Source organism: Podarcis cretensis, assembly GCF_951804945.1.
Source record: "Podarcis cretensis genome assembly, chromosome: 10".
In the NCBI taxonomy this organism is placed as follows: Eukaryota; Metazoa; Chordata; class Lepidosauria; order Squamata; family Lacertidae; genus Podarcis; species Podarcis cretensis.
Genome location: NC_137179.1, coordinates 3469300 through 3494835, shown reverse-complemented (window position 1 = coordinate 3494835; position 25536 = coordinate 3469300). Strand labels below are relative to the sequence as shown.

At 49.0% G+C, this 25536-nt stretch overlaps 1 protein-coding gene across 1 annotated transcript in view; it reads right to left on the bottom strand.

Annotated features, from left to right (window-relative positions):
* Positions 1-1191: 1191 nt before the first annotated feature.
* The window catches only part of LOC307224861 (uncharacterized protein), a gene marked incomplete at its 3' end in the record, with an annotated part of 48185 nt that continues 23840 nt past the window's right edge, over positions 1192-25536 (bottom strand). The window contains exons 2-7 of the mRNA XM_079992031.1: positions 21590-21777; positions 17634-17779; positions 8319-8481; positions 5234-5379; positions 3281-4249; positions 1192-1220 (exon numbers count right to left, since the gene is read on the bottom strand). Of these exons, the coding sequence (XP_079848157.1) occupies positions 1192-1220; positions 3281-4058 (807 nt within the window). The 5' untranslated portion in view covers positions 4059-4249; positions 5234-5379; positions 8319-8481; positions 17634-17779; positions 21590-21777. The remainder of the gene's footprint in view (positions 1221-3280; positions 4250-5233; positions 5380-8318; positions 8482-17633; positions 17780-21589; positions 21778-25536) is intronic.

Genomic DNA, 25536 nt, shown 5'->3' with positions numbered 1-25536 from the left:
TGGGGTCTGAACCGGGTTTTTCTGTGTGCTTTAGGAGACCAGGAGAGAGGGGAGCTGGTCGCAGCAGGAGTCGTCGTCTCCCTGGATGCTTCAGCAGCCGGCCTCCTCTGGGTCTCCTGGCCCCCCTCCTCTCCTCCCTCTGAGCCTGAACTGCTCTCTGCCCCAGCCTCTTCCTGCTCACCAAACCCTGTTTCCTCCAGCCTGCAACATCTTCCCTCCCGTTCTGCTCCATTTTCTCCTTCTTTCTGCTCATTGCCATCCCACCACCAGTCCCCAGGATCTGAGCCTTCTTCCCTTGGGGGTTCCCCAGCTGGTGCCTCACCCCCCCCCCCAGCCAGCCAGTCCATGACAGCAAAAACAGCCATAGCAGTAAAATCAGTTTGATAGTAATATACACTCTGGTCCTCTGGTAGGAATACTCCCTAGCAGCAGGATTGAATAATAACTTCTGGGAATATGGAAAAGTACTATCTTCTCCAAACCCCAGAATAAGCAGGAGCTCTAGGGTTGCCCATGGGGTTCATGACTGAAGATGGGCCCCCCAGGAGACTTCCCTGGTACCTGCAGCCCCACCTTCCCCATCCTACAAATAGGCTTGGGGGGAAATCTCCCATTCAATTTCAGTATTTCAAGTTTTCTTCAGAATGCGCAGGGGGCAGGGATGAAGTTCTGTTGAATAAGTAGTGTTTTGAAATCATGCAGTGGTGGGGTGACAGAGATTGGTGCATGCCATCTTGCATGCTTGAGTAGACCAACTCCAGGGCATGAGGCACGTAGCAGCAGGGTAGGGGCCACGTGTAGAGCAATTCCCACGCTGAGGTCAAAAACACACACAGAGGCAGCAGGACTTCTTCAGTAATAGTTTACTGAGCTTTCAAAGCATACAGTTCTCACTGGGTCCCCAGTGAGGCACAAAACTTAGCTCCTGAGAGCAAATCCAGTTCCAGCAGTAAAATCACACAGAGCACACAGGATATCTAAGTCAGGCACACACACCAGCAGAAGGGAGCAAGGGAGGAAAGAGGCTGGAAGGACGCAGGCAATGGATGTGTGTGTTTCGCTTCCTGTTGCCTGGGAGGAAAGTCAGCAACTCAGCATCTGCAGGGACTTCACGAAGAAAAGCTTTCTGCCGCTGCTTGGAGGCACGTCCCAGAAACACACACTGTGATTCACGGTGTATTGCCATATCAGTTATTCTTCAAAGGTTATCACGATGCGGTCTAGAAACCGGTATTGGACCAGGTATCAATATATCGCCCAGCCCTCATCCTCACTCACCACCAGCAAACCAGATTCATCCTCTCTCTCAAAAGGTGCTTTACCTCTTAGATTATACTCACATTGTTTGACATTGCCTTCAAAATTTTGTTGCTGTTCAGTTTTACATATGTACACAAGCACTTCAAATACACGTCATGTGTTTCAGACTGATTTCCTGATGAGTTCATTGCTGTGAAGAAAGAGTGGACACTGAAAGGAAAACGTCCCGTTCTCCATACATCTAAATGGGTTCTTCCTTGGGAGAGTCCCAGGATGTTCCTTAAACACTCCATTGTAAATAAAGCCCTTTTTGCAATCTTTCCATTTATACTGCTTCTCCTCTTTGAGTTTCTTGATGGTTTGTAGGGTTTCAACTCCTAAAGTTCTTCATGTTCATGAGTCTGTTCATTTAGAACTTCCACTAGGACTGAACCTGTATCTACTTTCCTGATATTTATACGGTTTGTCTTTTGTGTGAGTTTGTTGACAGAAATCAAGGGTTCCGCTCTGACTGCAGTTCCTTCCACAGTCCATACATTTAAACAGTTTCTCCCCTGTGTATCTGCTGATGTTTTCTAAGGTGTCCATTCTGCCTGAAGCTCTTTCCGCACTCCATGCATTTAAATGGTTTCTCCCCTGTATGAATCCACTGGTGTAATTTAAGGTCTCCATTCTGACTGAAGCACTTTCCGCACTCCATGCATTCAAATGGCTTTTTGCCTGTGTGAGTCCGTTGATGTATATTGAGGTGTCCATTATGACAGAAGCTCTTTCCACACTCCATGCATTTAAATGGTTTCTCCCGTGTGAGTCCGTTGATGTATATTGAGGTGTCCACTCTGACTGAAGCTCTTTCCACACTCCATGCATTGAAATGGTTTCTCTCCTGTGTGAGTCCGTTGATGTGTTCTAAGGGATCCATTATCACTAAAGCTCTTTCCACACTCTATACATTTATATGGTTTCTCCCCTGTGTGAGTCCGTTGATGTATACTGAGGTTTCCACTTTGACTGAAGCTCTTTCCACACTCCATGCATTTAAATGGTTTCTCTCCTGTGTGAGTCCGCTGATGTGTTCTAAGGTTTCCATTATCACTAAAGCTGTTTCCACACTCCATACATTTATATGGTTTCTCCCCAGTGTGAGTCCGCTGATGTATATTGAGGAGTCCCTTCTGACTGAAGCTCTTTCCACATTCCATGCATTTAAATGGTTTCTCTCCTGTGTGAGTCCGCTGATGTGTTTTAAGGCTTCCATTATCACTAAAGCTGTTTCCACAATCCATACATTTATATGGTTTCTTCCCCGTGTGAATCCTTTGATGGTTTCTAAGGTTGCCACTGAATCTGAAGCTCTTTCCACACTCCATACATTTATATGGTTTCTCCCCTGTATGAGTCCGTTGATGTCTTCTAAGGTATGCATTATCACTAAAGCTCCTTCCACACTCCATACATTTATATGGTTTCTCCCCTGTGTGAGTCCGTTGATGTGTTCTAAGGTATCCATTATCACTAAAGCTCCTTCCACACTCCATACATTTATATGGTTTCTCCCCTGTGTGAGTCCGTTGATGTATACTGAGGTTTCCACTCTGACTGAAGCTCTTTCCACACTCCATGCATTTAAATGGTTTCTCTCCTGTGTGAGTCCGCTGATGTGTTCTAAGGTTTCCATTATCACTAAAGCTGTTTCCACACTCCATACATTTATATGGTTTCTCCCCAGTGTGAGTCCGCTGATGTATATTGAGGAGTCCCCTCTGACTGAAGCTCTTTCCACATTCCATGCATTTAAATGGTTTCTCTCCTGTGTGAGTCCGCTGATGTTGTCTAAGGGTTCCATTATCACTAAAGCTCTTTCCACACTCCATACATTTAAGAGGTTTTCCCCCTGTGTGAGTCTGTTGATGTTTTCTAAGGTTTGAATTGAAACTCAAGCTCTTTCCACACTCCATACATTTATATGGTTTCTCCCCTGTATGAGTCCGTTGATGCAATCTAAGGTATCCTTTCTGACTGAAGCTCTTTCCGCATTCCATGCATTCAAATGGTTTCTCCCCTGTGTGAGTACGTTGATGTATATTGAGGTATCCACTCTGACTGAAGCTCTTTCCACACTCCATGCATTTAAATGGTTTCTCTCCTGTGTGAGTCCGCTGATGTTGTCTAAGGGTTCCATTATCACTAAAGCTCTTTCCACACTCCATACATTTAAGAGGTTTTCCCCCTGTGTGAGTCCGTTGGTGTCTGTTGAGTTGTCCACTCATACTGAAGCTCTTTCCACACTCCATACATTTATATGGTTTCTCCCCTGTGTGAATCCGCAGGTGTATTTTAAGGTGTCCATTCTGACTGAAGCTCTTTCCGCATTTCATGCATTCAAATGGTTTCTCCCCTGTGTGAGTCCGTTGATGTATATTGAGGTGTCCATTCTGACTGAAGCTCTTTCCACACTCCATGCATTTAAATGGTTTCTCCCCTGTGTGAATCTGCTTATGTAATTTAAGGTCTCCATTCTGACTGAAGCACTTTCCACACTCCATACATTTAAATGGTTTTCCCCCTGTGTGATTCTGTTGATGTATATTGAGTTGTCCTCTCTGACTGAAACTTTTTCCATATTCCATACATTTAAATGGCTTCTCCCCTGTGTGAGTCCTCTGATGTAAACTTAAGTGTCCATTCTGACTGAAGCTCTTTCCACAATCCATGCATTGGAATCCTTTCTTGCCCATGTGAATCCGCTGATGTGTTCTAAGATTTTCACTATCAGTGAAACTTTTCCCACACTCCATACCTTTCAATGGTTTCTCCCCTGTTGGAGGTCATTGATGTGAGCTATGTGTGCTCGTTCAGTGAAGCATATTCCACATTTCACACATTTTAATGTCTATACCTTATGAAATAAAGTGTCCCATCCCTCAGAATTCTGACTGTCTTCCCCGTCTCCTTCAGAGTGGGAGGAAAGGAAATCCTGTTTGGGTTTCTAGGAAGAGAAGAAAGGGGAAGAGAACACAGCAAGCTCCATTAGCACCTTCTCCTATTTCAACATCTCCTACATTCCCCCGCCTCCTACCCATGTTCCCAGTTTTGAGGAAACGAAGATGCAATGTCACCAAATGATAGTAATGCATCAGCAACCTTTCATAATCCTTAGTCATCGTTAATATAGCAGCATGAACTTGGAATACAGCCTATTCAAATCAATTGTTTCCTCAAAGGAAAGGCAGCTGCTCTCTGTCTATGAAAAGACTCTCTGTTTCTCTGGTTCATCGTTCCTTTGGACATTTCCCATTCTCTGCATCATAATCCTCCATCCACCCCAGTTTCCACCTCTAGATCTTTATGAATCACCTGCACAATCCCATTGGCCTCAGGAGGTCCATATAAACCATTTTGTGAGACTCAGGTCTTCGTCTTTTCCAGGGACTGTGGTCTGGGTCTGTCAGAGAACTAGTGACAAGGCTTGGTGCTTGGCGTCAGCTGAATGGGTGCTCAGGGAAGCTCCTGTTCTTGGAAATGGACCTCAGTCTACATGCCTCACATTGCATGGAGAGAGCAGGAGAAGCAGAAGGAAAGCAGGTGGCGCATGGGAATCCCAGATGGAAACACCCACCCCCATTGCTGCTTATAATAATGATGTGCTGCCTGATCTTGTGCCCGTCTCCTGACACAAGACTATCCTAATCTGACACTGAAAAAGCTGGATATTAAAGGCAAATTGATAACTGTACTTAGCGGGAACTTCATCCTTGAATATGTGGTATTGATTCATTAACAACCTGAAGTTGTGTTATTTCTTGAGATATGAATTTATTCCTGATCTGTCTTAAATATCATAATTATAGGATGTCTTGGGGTGTTAGGGGAGCGGTAGTACCTTTGGTGGGGGTAATTTATCCACCATTGGCCCCCACCCACGATTGGCCCCCCACCCACCATTGGTCCCCACCCCGCACTCAGCTCTCACCTGTGGCTTCCAGAAGCTGTCAGCATGCAAAATGGGCCGCAATCTCAGGAACGATTTCAACCGGCCGGCTTAACCAGGTGAGGATACCTGATGGGTCTCAAATCCTTGGTGGGTTGGGGGAATTCTGCTGCCGGTGACGGCAGGCCCTGGTGGATGAGAGGATGAGAACAACAGTGAATCCCACAGTCAAGAAGGCAGATGTCAGAGCTGCCTCCAGGTCCCAGCTCACAGAGGACCAACGCTAGGCTGTAGTTATGTACAAAAGTCTTTATTGAGATTCAGTCTCCATTTTAAAGCCGCAGCGTGCAGCTCTACGTCCCGACCTTAGACCGGCGAAGTCCTGTCTGAGTCTCCTCCCCCTCCACACCAGTTTAAGACTCTCGCTTTGCTCCACCTCTTCCTAAGTTCCTTTCTCCTGTGGGCCCTCCTGCCCGCTAGGGTCTCATCCTTCCTGGACTCCTCTGACGCTGACCCTGACGATTCTTGCCCCTCCTTCCGGCGGGCTTTAGGACCTGGTTCCCTATCCGGGCTACCTTCTGTGCCGCTCGCCTGTACCTTTGAACTTGGCGCGCGCGCCCAGCCTGCAACTTTCCTCTTAACCGTTAACTCGCTCTCCGATGGAGGCGTGGTCCACCCTGACTCATCTTCTCTCGCTGGTGGTGCATATGTGGGCTCTGACACCTGGGACTCCTCCCCCCCACTACGCTCTGGTGGGGAAGCTGGTCCTGATTTGCAACTGCTGCTCTGGGAGTCCCCGCTGGCCCCTTGCTTCTGGGGTGTCCCCCTTGGGTCGCCCCTTGCCCTGCCCATCGGCGCCCCCTTCTGTGAATTTTCCGATTCACTGGAGAGGCTCATGGAATCTATCGGGCTGCTGTCATATTCTCCTACGCTGCCCTCGGATTGCTCCCCCTCGCTTTCCATCTCCTCTCCTCCCTGCGCTCCCGCTGAGTCCCTGACATCAGATTCTGCCCATGCTGTAGAGGAAAGTGAAGGGCAGATGGGATCGTCAATCCGGGAAGGGAGCCCATTGAGAAGGAAAACTTTGCTCCTAAACCTTCATTGCCTCGTGAGTTATCTTCAGGAGAAGAAAAAGCTGTGGAGGAAAACCTACACAAATCCAGAGTGGACTCTCTAAGAGGGTTGGATGGTGTCCTGCACACCTCCTTCCACCCACTCCTGCAGCCAAGCTGGTGCCAAAAGTACTGCTCTGCTTTCCTTGGGACCATATAAGCCAGGCTGAGAAGGGGGTCTTGTTGTCTAGGCAGCCCTGAACCCCCAAACACACTGTCCAGGCTCACAGTGCTGCTAACACAGCAGTTTCAGGCCGAGAAATGAGCTCAGACCTGTGTATCAAAGTCTCTCCGATGTAGAACAAGGAAAACAGAAACACTATTTACATCATATGTCACTGTAAAGGTATTCAAAATATTTGTCTTTTGAAGAAAAGACTACCAATTATCCAATGGCCCCTTCAAAGCTAATGAACATCTGGTGCCTGGAGCTTTTGTGGGCTGCAGGACCAGGAAAGCTTCTGCCACCATTATCCTTCCAATTGGGATTCAGGCCTCATCATGGGACTGAAATTGCCCTGGTTGCGCTGTTTCCTGGTTCTGCTGGATCTCTCAGCGGCTTTGGAGACCTTTGACCATGGTATCCTTCTGGACCCTCTAGGGGAGCTGAGGGCCCTGCTATGCAGTGGTTCCCGTTTTCCTCCTGGGCCATGTCCAAAAAGTGGTGTTGGGGGATGAGTGTTCTGACCCCTGGGTGTTCCCTTGTGGAGTGCCTCAGGGCTCCGTCCTCTCCCCCATGCTTTTTAATATTTATACGAAGTAGGTGGGAGAGATCATCATGGGGTTTCGGCTGGGTGTTCCCCAGTATGTGGATGATACCCAGCTCTTCTTCTCTTTTAAATTGGAACCAGTGAAGGTCCTGTGTGAATGTCTGGAGGCAGTTGGAGGATGGATGGCGGCTAACAGATTGAGGCTGAATCTTGACAAGACAGAAATACTGTTCCAGGGGGACAGGGGGCAGGCAGGTGTGGGGGACTCCCTGGTCCTGAATGGGGTAACTATGGCCCTGAAGGACCAGATGCACAGCCTGGGCGTCATTCTGGACTCACAGCTGTCCATGGAGGCACAGGTCAGTTTTGTGTCCAGGGCAGCTGTCAGCCAGCTCCATCTGGTACGCAGGATGAGACCCTACCAGCCTGTTGACTATTTCACCAGAGTGGTGCATGCTCTGCTGATCTCCTGCTTGGATTATTGCCATGTGATACATGAGGCTACCTTTGGAGGTGACTCGTAAACTGCAACTAATCCAGAATGTGTTAGCTAGACAACAGAATGGGAGCAGCCGCTGAGACAACAGAACACCAATCCTAAAGGATAGTCACTGAGTACATTTCTGAGCACAATTCACATTGTTGGTGATGACCTTTAAATTGCTGTGGTTGCATTTTTCAGGCACAGAATCCTTTTATGCCTTCAGTCACAAATTTATTTGCTGAAGGAATTTTTTTGCTGTCTCTGAGCGTTTTTTCCTACTCTGCTAATTGTATGTCGGACTTGCTCTGGAGATCATTGCGGAGGAGCAAGATCTGCAACCTAAAGCCCTAAACAGCCTCGGGTATGTAGACCTGAAGGAACATCTCCACCCCCATCGCTCAGTCTGTACACTGAGGTCCTCCTTTGAGGGTCTTCTGCAGGTTCAACCCCCCCATGAGAAGCAAAGTTACAGGGAAGCAGGCAGAGGGCAAGGAAATGGGCAACTATCTGACATTTAGAAGACAGCTGAAGGCAGCCCTGTAGCGGGATGTTTTTAATGTCTGATGTTTTGCTTTCTTTTATGTTTACTGTAAGCTGCCCAGAGTGGCTGGGGAAACCCAGCCAGTTAGGCAGGGTAGAAATACTACAATCATTCTTATTATATTGTGATATTTTTGTAGATATTTTGGAATTCGTACTTCAGTATCAGTTCATGAAATGTTATGGGTGGAGAAAATCACAGGGATGCCATAAACTGCAATCCCACCCACAACTTCTCATTCACATACAGTCTATAAATTTGAGAAGGTCACACACCTCACCTGTGCTAATACTGGCCTGTATAGGCACACCTTGCATGTAGAGCCTCCAGCCACAGGCACTGTATAGCATGAAAATGGGTCCTTTGACTGGGAAGATTCATGCAATTGCTATCATCAGATGCTGAAGGATTGTATCTCAGCTTGTCAGTCACTCTGACACTGCCTACCAAAAATAAGAGGAACAGAAATGCTTTTGAGGTGCAACTTCTATATCAAGCCTGAGAGCCATTCCATGGACTCTGCACCCCTGTTTCTGATGACAGGTGTACATTATCCTCATCCTCAATGAAGCAGGCAGTGGAAAAGACACTTAAAGATGGAAGCCTGAGAGAGAGGGAAAGGTTTCTGGCTGCTTCCTGGGTGGGATTGCGGAAACAAAGTGCCGCTTCTCAGAAGGCCTCTCCCCTCCTCTCTTCTCCTCAGGATTTGAACCACTGTGTCTGGGGCGGGCAGGAGCTTCTGTGGGCGTGAAGAGGATGGAGCTTGCGGGAAGGAAGGGGTGGGGGGACTGGACCCCTCCCCCACTTTCCAGGGATCCCTCTCTGGTCGCCTTGAAGGGGTGGCCGATTCTTGGGTGGGAGGGAGAAGCCAAGGAGGCCCCTCTGGAGATTCCCGGCAGGCGCCAGGATGGAGACATCTCCCCAAGGACTGGTCTTCCAGTATCTCTGTATCTCTCTCTCTCCCTCTCTCCCATTGCTGCCTTTCCCTGCCCCAGGGATGCTCCCCCCCACTTCCTCGCCCCCCTCCCTCTTTCCCTGAGTCTCCCCTGCACCCAGAGGCCGCCTTGGCGGGGCTCACCCCTCATCCTTCGCGCCCCACCTCTCCATCCAGAGGACAACCCCCCCCACACACACACACGAGCCACACGGGGGTCTCTATCCAGGCGTCCCTCGAGCCCGTTAACCCTTTCATGACCCGCCTTTCTACATGCGGAGCCCACAGGGCTCCAGGGATCCCTGTGGGGGGGAAACGGGGCACGGGGTCCTCATGGGGTCTCCCTCCGTTGGCACCCCATGTCCGCCTCTGCCAAGGGGCAGCAGGCGTGCAGGGATCCAGGCCATGCCGACGCGACCCACGAATGGCGCTTTGGGGAGCTGGCGGGGGTCTCTGCATCCTTCTCTCGCCTCCCCCCGCGACCCCTTTACCTCTTTGTCCTCGCTCCAGAGTCTCCTTTCCTTCCCTGCAACATCCACGGGGGGTGGGGTGGGGGGGTGTCCTCCCCTGCCGCCCCTCCTCCCCTTTCCGAAAGCGCGCGCCCCTAGAGCTACGGCGCAGAGCAGCAATCCGGCGCAGAAGCTCCACTTCCGGGAGAGGCAGGCAGGTTGGGAGGGGGGCTCATTCTCCCCCCCCCCATTCCCGGAACAGAAGGCAGATGGAGAGGAGGAGGAAGAGGTGCAACGTATGGGACCAATTTGAGGTTGTGAGGGCGGGGTGCGACAATGATGTACCGGAAGGGGAGGAATTTAGTGGGGGGGGGGAGGAAGGTTTTCCCCCTCCCCTCTTCCTAGTGGATCAGGAGAGAAGGGAGGGGCTGATCCCGGCAATCCACTTGCAAAGTGGGGTCCCCCACCCCACACTCTAAATGTTACGGAAATTACGGGGGGGGCACATCTTTAAAGTTAAATATTATAAATATTATACCTGAATGTATCCTTTCAACTTGACAGCTCAGGGAAGTTACCTAGCTTTAAAAATAATATAAAATCATCTCCTTTCCCAAAAGGACTCCAGGAAGTTCTCAGAGGTGGCAATTGCTGGGCTCATTGTTAGCCAAAGGAAGCCAAATCTCATCACCTGACTCGCCTCAGGCTCCAGACATGCAAAGGAAGTTCTATTGGACTTTTGGGTGGTGGGTACTTAAGACATATTTGTCTATGCTCATCTTATACCTGAGTCTTGCCCTCCCATGTCTGCTTGTGCTAATCTTTGGGCATGTTTGCCAAGGTTAACCCCTCCCCTTCTGTGACATGTCAGTGATGTAGCAATGATGCTGTATTAACTGTATTCTGGGATATGGTGGGAAAGTTTTAAAAGTCCTTGTCACCCCATCCTCGGGGTTCAAATTTGCTTTTTGAACCTATTGCGCAGTAAACTTTGGTCTACAGCTATTTGCTCCGGTTGGCTGGACTCCTTCCTTTATTCCGCAGGGTCCCACGGGCTCTGCCCGGCCAGCTGGGGGACGGAGCAGCCTCGCACCTAGATTTTTCCATAACACTTTATATTGCAAAATCCTTCCGTCCCCCACTCTATGCCACGAGTCGTCCATCCGTGTTTTAGGTATTGGTGCTCTTCAAATCAGGAAGGGGGGACAGTTATACGACTCCCCAAAAACCCCAAGTCCCCACCACACACTCTAAGGCCAGGACAATGACCGTTGACACAGGCACCTTCCATGCACAACAGCAAAGAGGCTCAGAAAAGCAGCCTATACAATTGTAGCAAGAAGGGGATACCATGAATCGAACTGTTTCCTCCGACTCTCCGATATTGTATAGAAAACTGTTGAAACGTCAACAGTTACTTGCTTCCAATGGCTAATGACTCCTCTAGAATTGGGGTCTCCAGGGCTCCCCCTGACTCCATAATCCCTTAGGAGGCAGGAGGCGATCAAGGGCAGCACATGTCCCAGACAGAAATCCATTGGGATGGTGGGTTGAATCCTGATGCATTCAGAGGAGAAGCGGAGGAAAACCTTGCAGTTGGGGGGATGGGTAAATACTATTATGGTTCTTTGGGGAAGGGGGTAGTTAAAAGGTGTGGGGAAACTGGGGTTGTTGAGAGGGGTAGGTAATTGGCTCATGTTTCTAAATTCCAAACACTCCTACTTTGTGACACATTTGTGATGTATGGATGATGCTGTGAAAAAATGTATTGTGGGAAATGGGGAGAGGTCTTAAAAGTTCATGCAACCATATGCAATTGTTGTAAGAATTTTGAGGTCTAATATATATAAAATAAATGTTCCAAGCAAATGTTGTAAACAAAAAATCTGCCCTTTTCCCCTTTTGCGGTATCCAAGAGCCCATATAGAGTCCTTACGTAGGTTCCCTATTGGTAGGAGAAAATAACAGAGGCCAACCAGAGAATATTGAGAAGCAAAGCAGCTAGTAAGCCTGATCTTTATTGATCTCTTGCAACAGGGTCCTCACTCACCACACGCAGGAGGGAGGGGGAACCCAGAACAATGGCACACAAGGCCTTCTATAGACATTTTAAATGCCCTGCCCTGGAGCTCAAGACCACCCCTCCATACATCATACACACATCACAGACGGGGTGTAACCCAAGACCACCATCCCCAGATACATCATACATCACAGAAAGAGCTGGAAAGAGGTGGTTGGAGGATGGATGGCAGCTAACAGATTGAGGTTGAATCCAGATGAGGGAGGCAGGTGTGGGGGAGGCAGGTGTGGGGGACTCCCGGTTCCTGATGGCGTAAGAGTGCCCCTAAAGGACCAGGTCATCATCACCTTTGAGTATTGGGGTCAGTGCCCCTATTCCTCCAGCAGGAGCGATTGTGGGGCTTCCTCGCCCACTTCCATTCAGCTCCACCATTCCCAAAGGGCAATTCTTCTTCAGCCATTGTGGGAGCAGATGGGCTGGAAGCTGAAGCGGCTTCCCTTGGAGTAGGCTTTGTTTCCCTTTCTGCTGACCTCAGTCTCTTGGATTGTGGCCAGCTTTCCTCTTCCATTTTCCTGAATGCTGAGCAGTGTTGGATGTATGGGGAAGCGAAATTCACCCCAGAACTTTTCCGCAGGGTTTCCTCCGCAGCACAGAAGGATGGGGGGAGGGAGGAACACGTACTAATAAAGGAACACTCCTATGAATGGAGAGAAGCAGAGAGTCCCCTATAGATCAGGATTGGGACACGTGGCTTTTCAACTTGTTCATAAATGATCTAGAGTTAGGAATGAGTAGGGAGGGGGCAAAGTTTGCTAGTAGCAGTTGTTCAAACAAAGAGAGATTGTAAGGAGCACCAAAAAGAGCTCTCCAAACAGGGAGAATGGGCTGAAAATACAGTTCATTGTCAACAAGATTAAAGTGAGGCATGTTGGGGGGCAGGGAAACACCCTCTTAATATCATGTGCAGGATCATGGGGTCTGAACTGGGTTTCTCTGTGTGCTCTAGGAGACCAGGGGAGAGGGGAGCTGGTCGCAGCAGGAGTCGTCGTCTCCCTGGATGCTTCAGCATCCGGCCTCCTCTGGGTCTCCTGACCCCCCTCCTCTCCTCCCTCTGAGCCTGAACTGCTCTCTGCCCCAGCCTCTTCCTGCTCACCAAACCCTGTTTCCTCCAGCCTGCAACATCTTCCCTCCCGTTCTGCTCCATTTTCTCCTTCTTTCTGCTCATTGCCATCCCACCACCAGTCCCCAGGATCTGAGCCTTCTTCCCTTTGGGGTCTCCCAGCTGGTGCCTCACCCCCCCCCCCAGCCAGCCAGTCCATGACAGCAAAAACAGCCATAGCAGTAAAATCATTATGATAGTAAGTAATATACACTCTGGTCCTCTGGTAGGAATACTCCCTAGCAGCAGGATTGAATAATAACTTCTGGGAATATGGAAAAGTACTATCTTCTCCAAACCCCAGAATAAGCAGGAGCTCTAGGGTTGCCCATGGGGTTCATGACTGAAGATGGGCCCCCCAGGAGACTTCCCTGGTACCTGCAGCCCCACCTTCCCCATCCTACAAATAGGCTTGGGGGGAAATCTCCCATTCAATTTCAGTATTTCAAGTTTTCTTCAGAATGCGCAGGGGGCAGGGATGAAGTTCTGTTGAATAAGTAGTGTTTTGAAATCATGCAGTGGTGGGGTGACAGAGCTTGGTGCATGCCATCTTGCATGCTTGAGTAGACCAACTCCAGGGCATGAGGCACGTAGCAGCAGGGTAGGGGCCACGTGTAGAGCAATTCCCACGCTGAGGTCAAAAACACACACAGAGGCAGCAGGACTTGTTCAGTAATAGTTTACTGAGCTTTCAAAGCATACAGTTCTCACTGGGTCCCCAGTGAGGCACAAAACTTAGCTCCTGAGAGCAAATCCAGTTCCAGCAGTAAAATCACACAGAGCACACAGGATATCTAAGTCAGGCACACACACCAGCAGAAGGGAGCAAGGGAGGAAAGAGGCTGGAGGGATGCAGGGCAATGGATGTGTGTGTTTCGCTTCCTGTTCCCTGGGAGGAAAGTCAGCAACTCAGCATCTGCAGGGACTTCACGAAGAAAAGCTTTCTGCCGCTGCTTGGAGGCACGTCCCAGAAACACACACTGTGATTCACGGTGTATTGCCATATCAGTTCTTCTTCAAAGGTTATCACGATGTGGTCTAGAAACCGGTATTGGACCAGTCAATATATCACCCAGCCCTCATCCTCACTCACCACCAGCAAACCAGATTCATCCTCTCTCTCAAAAGGTGCTTTACCTCTTAGATTATACTCACATTGTTTGACATTGCCTTCAAAATTTTGTTGCTGTTCAGTTTTACATATATACACAAGCACTTCAAATACACGTCATGTGTTTCAGACTGATTTCCTGATGAGTTCATTGCTGTGAAGAAAGAGTGGACACTGAAAGGAAAACGTCCCGTTCTCCATACATCTAAATGGGTTCTTCCTTGGGAGAGTCCCAGGATGTTCCTTAAACACTCCATTGTAAATAAAGCCCTTTTCGCAATCTTTCCATTTATACTGCTTCTTCTCTTTGAGTTTCTTGATGGTTTGTAGGGTTTCAACTCCTAAAGTTCTTCATGTTCATGAGTCTGTTGATTTAGAACTTCCACTAGGACTGAACCTGTATCTACTTTCCTGATATTTATACGGTTTGTCTTTTGTGTGAGTTTGTTGACAGAAATCAAGGGTTCCGCTCTGACTGCAGTTCCTTCCACAGTCCATACATTTAAACAGTTTCTCCCCTGTGTATCTGCTGATGTTTTCTAAGGTGTCCATTCTGCCTAAAGCTCTTTCCGCACTCCATGCATTTAAATGGTTTCTCCCCTGTGTGAATCCGTTGATGCATATTGAGGTGTCCATTATGACAGAAGCTCTTTCCACACTCCATGCATTTAAATGGTTTCTCCCGTGTGAGTCCGTTGATGTATATTGAGGTGTCCACTCTGACTGAAGCTCTTTCCACACTCCATGCATTTAAATGGTTTCTCTCCTGTGTGAGTCCGTTGATGTGTTCTAAGGTATCCATTATCACTAAAGCTCTTTCCACACTCTATACATTTATATGGTTTCTCCCCTGTGTGAGTCCGTTGATGTTTATTGAGGTTTCCACTCTGATTGAAGCTCTTTCCACACTCCATGCATTTAAATGGTTTCTCTCCTGTGTGAGTCCGCTGATGTGTTCTAAGGTTTCCTTTATCACTAAAGCTGTTTCCACACTCCATACATTTATATGGTTTCTCCCCAGTGTGAGTCCGCTGATGTATATTGAGGAGTCCCCTCTGACTGAAGCTCTTTCCACATTCCATGCATTTAAATGGTTTCTCTCCTGTGTGAGTCCGCTGATGTGTTTTAAGGCTTCCATTATCACTAAAGCTGTTTCCACACTCCATACATTTATATGGTTTCTCCCCCGTGTGAATCCTTTGATGGTTTCTAAGGTTGCCACTGAATCTGAAGCTCTTTCCACACTCCATACATTTATATGGTTTCTCCCCTGTATGAGTCCGTTGATGTCTTCTAAGGTATGCATTATCACTAAAGCTCCTTCCACACTCCATACATTTATATGGTTTCTCCCCTGTGTGAGTCCGTTGATGTGTTCTAAGGTATCCATTATCACTAAAGCTCCTTCCACACTCCATACATTTATATGGTTTCTCCCCTGTGTGAGTCCGTTGATGTATACTGAGGTTTCCACTCTGACTGAAGCTCTTTCCACACTCCATGCATTTAAATGGTTTCTCTCCTGTGTGAGTCCGCTGATGTGTTCTAAGGTTTCCATTATCACTAAAGCTGTTTCCACACTCCATGCATTCAAATGGTTTCTCCCCAGTGTGAGTACGTTGATGTATATTGAGGTGTCCACTCTGACTGAAGCTCTTTCCACACTCCATGCATTTAAATGGTTTCTCTCCTGTGTGAGTCCGCTGATGTTGTCTAAGGGTTCCATTATCACTAAAGCTCTTTCCACACTCCATACATTTAAGATGTTTTCCACCTGTGTGAGTCTGTTGATGTTTTCTAAGGTTTGGATTGAAACTGAAGCTCTTTCCACACTCCATACATTTATATGGTTTATCCCCTGTGTGAATCCGCAGGTGTATTTTAAGGACTCCATTCTGACTGAAGCTCTTTCCGCATTTCATGCATTCAAATGGTTTCTCCCCTGTGTGAGTACGTTGATGTATATTGAGGTGTCCACTCTGACTGAAGCTCTTTCCACACTCCATGCATTTAAATGGTTTCTCTCCTGTGTGAGTCCGCTGATGTTGTCTAAGGGTTCCATTATCACTAAAGCTCTTTCCACACTCCATACATTTAAGAGGTTTTCCCCCTGTGTGAGTCTGTTGATGTTTTCTAAGGTTTGAATTGAAACTGAAGCTCTTTCCACACTCCATACATTTATATGGTTTATCCCCTGTGTGAATCGGCAGGTGTATTTTAAGGTATCCATTCTGACTGAAGCTCTTTCCGCATTTCATGCATTCAAATGGTTTCTCCCCTGTGTGAGTCCGTTGATGTATATTGAGGTGTCCATTCTGACTGAAGCTCTTTCCACACTCCATGCATTTAAATGGTTTCTCCCCTGTGTGAGTCCGTTGATGTATATTGAGGTTTCCACTCCGACTGAAGCTCTTTCCACACTCCATACATTTATATGGTTTCTCCCCTGTGTGAATCTGCTTATGTAATTTAAGGTCTCCATTCTGACTGAAGCACTTTCCACACTCCATACATTTAAATGGTTTTTCCCCTGTGTGATTCTGTTGATGTATATTGAGTAGTCCTCTCTGACTGAAACTTTTTCCATATTCCATACATTTAAATGGCTTCTCCCCTGTGTGAGTCCACTGATGTAAACTTAAGTGTCCATTCTGACTGAAGCTCTTTCCACAATCCATGCATTGGAATCCTTTCTTGCCCATGTGAGTCCGCTGATGTGTTCTAAGATTTTCACTATCAGTGAAACTTTTCCCACACTCCATACCTTTCAATGGTTTCTCCCCTGTTGGAGGTCGTTGATGTGAGCTATGTTTGCTCGTTCAGTGAAGCATATTCCACATTTCACACATTTTAATGTCTATACCTTATGAAATAATGTGTCCCATCCCTCAGAATTCTGACTGTCTTCTCCGTCTCCTTCAGAGTGGGAGGAAAGGAAATCCTGTTTGGGTTTCTAGGAAGAGAAGAAAGGGGAAGAGAACACAGCAAGCTCCATTAGCACCTTCTCCTATTTCAACATCTCCTACATTCCTCCGCCTCCTACCCATGTTCCCAGTTTTGAGGAAACGAAGATGCAATGTCATCAAATGATAGTAATGCATCAGCAACCTTTCATAATCCTTAGTCATCGTTAATATCGCAGCATGAACTTGGAATACAGCCTATTCAAATCAATTGTTTCCTCAAAGGAAAGGCAGCTGCTCTCTGTCTATGAAAAGACTCTCTCTTTCTCTGGTTCATTGTTCCTTTGGACATTTCCCATTCTCTGCATCATAATCCTCCATCCACCCCAGTTTCCACCTCTAGATCTTTATGAATCACCTGCACAATCCCATTGGCCTCAGGAGGTCCATATAAACCATTTTGTGAGACTCAGGTCTTCGTCTTTTCCAGGGACTGTGGTCTGGGTCTGTCAGAGAACTAGTGACAAGGTTTGGTGCTTGGCGTCAGCTGAATGGGTGCTCAGGGAAGCTCCTGTTCTTGGAAATGGACCTCAGTCTACATGCCTCACATTGCATGGAGAGAGCAGGAGAAGCAGAAGGAAAGCAGGTGGCGCATGGGAATTCCAGATGGAAAAACCCACCCCCATTGCTGCTTATAATAATGATGTGCTGCCTGATCTTGTGCCCGTCTCCTGACACAAGACTATCCTAATCTGACACTGAAAAAGCTCGATATTAAAGGCAAATGGATAACTGTACTTAGCGGGAACTTCATCCTTGAATATGTGGTATTGATTCATTAACAACCTGAAGTTGTGTTATTTCTTGAGATATGAATTTATTCCTGATCTATCTTAAATATCATAATTATAGGATGTCTTGGGGTGTTAGGGGAGCGGTAGTACCTTTGGTGGGGGTAATTTATCCACCATTGGCCCCCACCCACCATTGGTCCCCACCCCGCACTCAGCTCTCACCTGTGGCTTCCAGAAGCTGTCAGCATGCAAAATGGGCCGCAATCTCAGGAACGACTTCAACCGGCCGGCTAAACCAGGTGAGGATACCTGATGGGTCTCAAATCCTTGGTGGGTTGGGGGAATTCTGCTGCCGGTGACGGCAGGCCCTGGTGGATGAGAGGATGAGAACAACAGTGAATCCCACAGTCAAGAAGGCAGATTCTGCCCATGCTGTAGAGGAAAGTGAAGGGCAGATGGGATCGTCAATCCGGGAAGGGAGCCCATTGAGAAGGAAAACTTTGCTCCTAAACCTTCATTGCCTCGTGAGTTATCTTCAGGAGAAGAAAAAGCTGTGGAGGAAAACCTACACAAATCCAGAGTGGACTCTCTAAGAGGGTTGGATGGTGCCCTGCACACCTCCTTCCAGCCACTCCTGCAGCCAAGCTGGTGCCAAAAGTACTGCTCTGCTTTCCTTGGGACCATATAAGCCAGGCTGAGAAGGGGGTCTTGTTGTCTAGGCAGCCCTGAACCCCCAAACACGCTGCCCAGGCTCACAGTGCTGCTAACACAGCAGTTTCAGGCCGAGAAATGAGCTCGGACCTGTGTATCAAAGTCTCTCCGATGTAGAACAAGGAAAACAGAAACGCTATTTACATCATATGTCACTGTAAAGGTATTCAAAATATTTGTCTTTTGAAGAAAAGACTACCAATTATCCAATGGCCCCTTCAAAGCTAATGAACATCTGGTGCCTGGAGCTTTTGTGGGCTGCAGGACCAGGAAAGCTTCTGCCACCATTATCCTTCCAATTGGGATTCAGGCCTCATCATGGGACTGAAATTGCCCTGGTTGCGCTGTTTCCTGGTTCTGCTGGATCTCTCAGCGGCTTTGGAGACCTTTGACCATGGTATCCTTCTGGACCCTCTAGGGGAGCTGAGGGCCCTGCTATGCAGTGGTTCCCGTTTTCCTCCTGGGCCATGTCCAAAAAGTGGTGTTGGGGGATGAGTGTTCTGACCCCTGGGTGTTCCCTTGTGGAGTGCCTCAGGGCTCCGTCCTCTCCCCCATGCTTTTTAATATTTATACGAAGTAGGTGGGAGAGATCATCATGGGGTTTCGGCTGGGTGTTCCCCAGTATGTGGATGATACCCAGCTCTTCCTCTCTTTTAAATTGGTACTAGTGAAGGTCCTGTGTGAGTGTCTGGAGGCAGTTGGAGGATGGATGGCAGCTAACAGATTGAGGCTGAATCTTGACAAGACAGAAATACTGTTCCAGGGGGACAGGGGGCAGGCAGGTGTGGGGGACTCCCTGGTCCTGAATGGGGTAACTATGGCCCTGAAGGACCAGATGCACAGCCTGGGCGTCATTTTGGACTCACAGCTGTCCATGGAGGCACAGGTCAGTTTTGTGTCCAGGGCAGCTGTCAGCCAGCTCCATCTGGTACGCAGGATGAGACCCTACCAGCCTGTTGACTACTTCACCAGAGTGGTGCATGCTCTGCTGATCTCCTGCTTGGATTATTGCCATGTGATACATGAGGCTACCTTTGGAGGTGACTCGTAAACTGCAACTAATCCAGAATGTGTTAGCTAGACAACAGAATGGGAGCAGCCGCTGAGACAACAGAACACCAGTCCTAAAGGATAGTCACTGAGTACATTTCTGAGCACAATTCACATTGTTGGTGATGACCTTTAAATTGCTGTGATTGCATTTTTCAGGCACAGAATCCTTTTATGCCTTCAGTCACCAATTTATTTGCTGAAGGAATTTTTTTGCTGTCTCTGAGCATTTTTTCCTACTCTGCTAATTGTATGTCGGACTTGCTCTGGAGATCATTGCGGAGGAGCAAGATCTGCAACCTAAAGCCCTAAACAGCCTCGGGTATGTAGACCTGAAGGAACATCTCCACCCCCATCGCTCAGTCTGTACACTGAGGTCCTCCTTTGAGGGTCTTCTGCAGGTTCAACCCCCCATGAGAAGCAAAGTTACAGGGAAGCAGGCAGAGGGCAAGGAAATGGGCAACTATCTGACATTTATAAGACAGCTGAAGGCAGCCCTGTAGCGGGATGTTTTTAATGTCTGATGTTTTGCTTTCTTTTATGTTTACTGTAAGCTGCCCAGAGTGGCTGGGGAAACCCAGCCAATTAGGCAGGGTAGAAATACTACAATCATTCTTATTATATTGTGATATTTTTGTAGATACTTTGGAATTCGTACTTCAGTATCAGTTCATGAAACGTTATGGGTGGAGAAAATCACAGGGATGCCATAAACTGCAATCCCACCCACAACTTCTCATTCACATACAGTCTATAAATTTGAGAAGGTCACACACCTCACCTGTGCTAATACTGGCCTGTATAGGCACACCTTGCATGTAGAGCCTCCAGCCACAGGCACTGTATAGCATGAAAATGGGTCCTTTGACTGGGAAGATTCATGCAATTGCTATCATCAGATGCTGAAGGATTGTATCTCAGCTTGTCAATCACTCTGACACTGCCTACCAAAAATAAGAGGAACAGAAATGCTTTTGAGGTGCAACTTCTATATCAAGCCTGAGAGCCATTCCATGGACTCTGCACCCCTGTTTCTGATGACAGGTGTACATTATCCTCATCCTCAATGAAGCAGGCAGTGGAAAAGACACTTAAAGATGGAAGCCTGAGAGAGAGGGAAAGGTTTCTGGCTGCTTCCTGGGTGGGATTGCGGAAACAAAGCGCCGCTTCTCAGAAGGCCTCTCCCCTCCTCTCTTCTCCTCAGGATTTGAACCACTGTGTCTGGGGCGGGCAGGAGCTTCTGTGGGCGTGAAGAGGATGGAGCTTGCGGGAAGGAAGGGGTGGGGGGACTGGACCCCTCCCCCACTTTCCAGGGATCCCTCTCTGGTCGCCTTGAAGGGGTGGCCGATTCTTGGGTGGGAGGGAGAAGCCAAGGAGGCCCCTCTGGAGATTCCCGGCAGGCGCCAGGATGGAGACATCTCCCCAAGGACTGGTCTTCCAGTATCTCTGTATCTCTCTCTCTCCCTCTCTCCCATTGCTGCCCTTCCCCGCCCCAGGGATGCTCCCCCCCACTTCCTCGCCCCCCTCCCTCTTTCCCTGAGTCTCCCCTGCACCCAGAGGCCGCCTTGGCGGGGCTCACCCCTCATCCTTCGCGCCCCACCTCTCCATCCAGAGGACAACCCCCCCACACACACACGAGCCACACGGGGGTCTCTATCCAGGCGTCCCTCGCGCCCGTTAACCCTTTCATGACCCGCCTTTCTACATGCGGAGCCCACAGGGCTCCAGGGATCCCTGGGGGGGGGGAAACGGGGCACGGGGTCCTCCTGGGGTCTCCCTCCGTTGGCACCCCATGTCCGCCTCTGCCAAGGGGCAGCAGGCGTGCAGGGATCCAGGCCATGCCGACGCGACCCACGAATGGCGCTTTGGGGAGCTGGCGGGGGTCTCTGGTTCCTTCTCTCGCCTCCCCCCGCGACCCCATTACCTCTTGGTCCTCGATCCCGATTCTCCTTTTCTTTCCTGCAACATCGATGTCTGGGGGGGGGGGGTCCCCTCCCGCCCTCCCGCCCCTCCTCCCCTTTCCGAAAGGGCGCGCCCCTAGAGCTATGGCGCAGAGCAGCAGTCCGGCGCCGAAGCTCCACTTCCGGGAGAAGCAGGCAGGTTGGGAGGGGGCTCAATCCCCCCCCATTCCCGGAAGAGAGGTCGGACGGCGAGGAGGAGGAGCAACATATTGGGGAGGGGATTTGGGGTTGTGGGGGCGGGGTGGGAGAAGGATGTGCCGGGAGGGGAGGGGGAAACGGGGCAAGGGGTCCTCGAGGGACCCCCTAGGTGGGGGTCCCATGTCCGCCCCCGCCCCCTTTGCAGCACTCGTGCAGGGATCCAGCCCATGCCTATGGGACAGGGGACCCGCAAAAGGCGCTTTGGGGAGCTGGCGGGGGTCTCTGGGTACTTCTCCCCCCCCCCCGCGACCCCTTTACCTCTTTGTCCTCGCTCCAGAGTCTCCTTTCCTTCCCTGCAACATCCACGGGGGGTGGGGTGGGGGGGTGTCCTCCCCTGCCGCCCCTCCTCCCCTTTCCAAAGCGCGCGCCCCTAGAGCTACGGCGCAGAGCAGCAATCCGGAGTGGAAGCTCCACTTCCGGGAGAAGCAGGCAGGTTGGGAGGGGGGCTCATTCTCCCCCCCCCTCCATTCCCGGAACAGAAGCCGGACTCCGAGGAGGAGGAAGAGGTGCAACGTATGGGACCAATTTGAGGTTGTGAGGGCGGGGTGCGACAATGATGTACCGGAAGGGGAGGAATTTAGTGGGGGGGGAGGAAGGTTTTCCCCCTCCCCTCTTCCTAGTGGATCAGGAGAGAAGGGAGGGGCTGATCCCGGCAATCCACTTGCAAAGTGGGGTCCCCCACCCCACACTCTAAATGTTACGGAAATTACGGGGGGGGGCACATCTTTAAAGTTAAATATTATAAATATTATACCTGAATGTATCCTTTCAACTTGACAGCTCAGGGAAGTTACCTAGCTTTAAAAATAATATAAAATCATCTCCTTTCCCAGTTTTCTTCATTCCAAAACTATTTTCCCCTTGAAAAAGGACTCCAGGAAGTTCTCAGAGGTGGCAATTGCTGGGCTCATTGTTAGCCAAAGGAAGCCAAATCTCATCACCTGACTCGCCTCAGGCTCCAGACATGCAAAGGAAGTTCTATTGGACTTTTGGGTGGTGGGTACTTAAGACATATTTGTCTATGCTCATCTTATACCTGAGTCTTGCCCTCCCATGTCTGCTTGTGCTAATCTTTGGGCATGTTGGCCAAGGTTAACCCCTCCCCTTCTGTGACATGTCAGTGATGTAGCAATGATGCTGTATTAACTGTATTCTGGGATATGGTGGGAAAGTTTTAAAAGTCCTTGTCACCCCATCCTCGGGGTTCAAATTTGCTTTTTGAACCTATTGCGCAGTAAACTTTGGTCTACAGCTGGTATTTCCTCCGGTTGGGGCTGGACTTTATTCCTTTATTCTGCAGGGTCCCACGGGCTCTGCCCGGCCAGCTGGGGGACTGAGCAGCCTCACACCTAGATTTTTCCATAACACTTTATATTGCAAAATCCTTCCTTCCCCCACTCTATGCCACGAGTCGTCCATCCGTGTTTTAGGTATTGGTGCTCTTCAAATCAGGAAGGGGGGGACAGTTATACGACTCCCCAAAAACCCCAAGTCCCCACCACACACTCTAAGGCCAGGACAATAACCGTTGACACAGGCACCTTCCATGCACAACAGCAAAGAGGCTCAGAAAAGCAGCCTATACAATTGTAGCAAGAAGCGGATACCATGAATCGAACTGTTTCCTCCGACTCTCCGATATTGTATAGAAAACTGTTGAAACGTCAACAGTTACTTGCTTCCAATGGCTAATGACTCCTCTAGAATTGGGGTCTCCAGGGCTCCCCCTGACTCCATAATCCCTTAGGAGGCAGGAGGCGATCAAGGGCAGCACATGTCCCAGACAGAAATCCATTGGGATGGTGGGTTGAATCCTGATGCATTCAGAGGAGAAGCGGAGGAAGACCTTGCAGTTGGGGGGATGGGTAAATACTATTATGGTTCTTTGGGGAAGGGGGTAGTTAAAAGGTGTGGGGAAACTGGGGTTGTTGAGAGGGGTAGGTAATTGGCTCATGTTTCTAAATTCCAAACACTCCTACTTTGTGACACATTTGTGATGTATGGATGATGCTGTGAAAAAATGTATTGTGGGAAATGGGGAGAGGTCTTAAAAGTTCATGCAACCATATGCAATTGTTGTAAGAATTTTGAGGTCTAATATATATAAAATAAATGTTCCAAGCAAATGTTGTAAACAAAAAATCTGCCCTTTTCCCCTTTTGGGGTATCCAAGAGCCCATACGTAGGTTCCCTATTGGTAGGAGAAAATAACAGAGGCCAACCAGAGAATATTGAGAAGCAAAGCAGCTAGTAAGCCTGATCTTTATTGATCTGTTGCAACAGGGTCCTCACTCACCACACGCAGGAGGGAGGGGGAACCCAGAACAATGGCACACAAGGCCTTCTATAGACATTTTAAATGCCCTGCCCTGGAGCTCAAGACCACCCCTCCATACATCATACACACATCACAGACGGGGTGTAACCCAAGACCACCATCCCCAGATACATCATACATCACAGAAAGAGCTGGAAAGAGGTGGTTGGAGGATGGATGGCAGCTAACAGATTGAGGTTGAATCCAGATGAGGGAGGCAGGTGTGGGGGAGGCAGGTGTGGGGGACTCCCGGTTCCTGATGGCGTAAGAGTGCCCCTAAAGGACCAGGTCATCACCTTTGAGTATAGGGGTCAGTGCCCCTATTCCTCCAGCAGGAGCGATTGTGGGGCTTCCTCGCCCACTTCCATTCAGCTCCGCCATTCCCAAAGGGCAATTCTTCTTCAGCCATTGTGGGAGCAGACGGGCTGGAAGCTGAAGCGGCTTCCCTTGGAGTAGGCTTTGTTTCCCTTTCTGCTGACCTCAGTCTCTTGGATTGTGGCCAGCATTCCTCTTCCATTTTCCTGAATGCTGAGCAGTGTTGGATGTATAGGGAAGCGAAATTCACCCCAGAACTTTTCCGCAGGGTTTCCTCCACAGCACAGAAGGATGGGGGGAGGGAGGAACACGTACTAATAAAGGAACACTCCTATGAATGGAGAGAAGCAGAAAGTGGAGTCCCCTATAGATCAGTATTGGGACACGTGGCTTTTCAACTTGTTCATAAATGATCTAGAGTTAGGAGTGAGCAAGGAGAGGGCAAAGTTTGCTGATGGCAGTAAATCGTCCAGGGTTGTTCAAACAAAGAGAGATTGCAAGGAAAACCTAAAAGAGCTCTCCAAACAGGGAGAATGGGCTGAAAATACAGTTCATTGTCAACAAGATTAAAGTGAGGCATGTTGGGGGGCAGGGAAACACCCTCTTAATATCATGTGCAGGATCATGGGGTCTGAACTGGGTTTCTCTGTGTGCTCTAGGAGACCAGGGGAGAGGGGAGCTGGTCGCAGCAGGAGTCGTCGTCTCCCTGGATGCTTCAGCAGCCGGCCTCCTCTGGGTCTCCTGGCCCCCCTCCTCTCCTCCCTCTGAGCCCGAACTGCTCTCTGCCCCAGCCTCTTCCTGCTCACCAAACCCTGTTTCCTCCAGCCTGCAACATCTTCCCTCCCGTTCTGCTCCATTTTCTCCTTCTTTCTGCTCATTGCCATCCCACCACCAGTCCCCAGGCTCTGAGCCTTCTTCCCATGGGCGTCCCCCAGCTGGTGCCTCCCCCTCCCCACACCCAGCCAGTCCATGACAGCAAAAGCAACCATAGCAGTAAAATCAGAATGATAGTAATATGCACTCTGCTCCTCTGGTAGCAAAACTCACTAGTAGCATGACTGAATAATAACTTCTGGGACTATGGAAAAGTACTATCTTCTCCAAACCCCAGAATAAGCAGGAGCTCTGGGGTTGCCCCATTGGGTTCATGAGTGAATAAGGGACCCACCAGGAGACTTCCCTCGTACCTGCAGCCCCTCCTTCCCCCTCTTGAAATTAGGCTTGGGGGGAAATCTCCCATTCAATTTCAGTATTTCAAGTTTTCTTCAGAACATGCAGGAGGCAGGGATGAAGTTCTGGAGAAGAAGAAGTGTTTGGAGATCATGCAGAGTTTGCGGCAAAAACCGTCTTGCATGTTTGAGTAGAGCAACTCCAGGGCATGATCTAAGTATAACTGGAGTAGGGGCCACGTTTAGAGCAAGTCCCACACTGAGGTCAAAAACACACACAGAGGCAGCAGGACTTTTTCAGTAATACTTTTCTGAGCCTTCAAAGCATACAGTTCTCATTGGTCCCCAGTGAGGCACAAAACTTAGCTCCTGAGAGCAGATCCAGTTTCAATAGTAAAAAAATT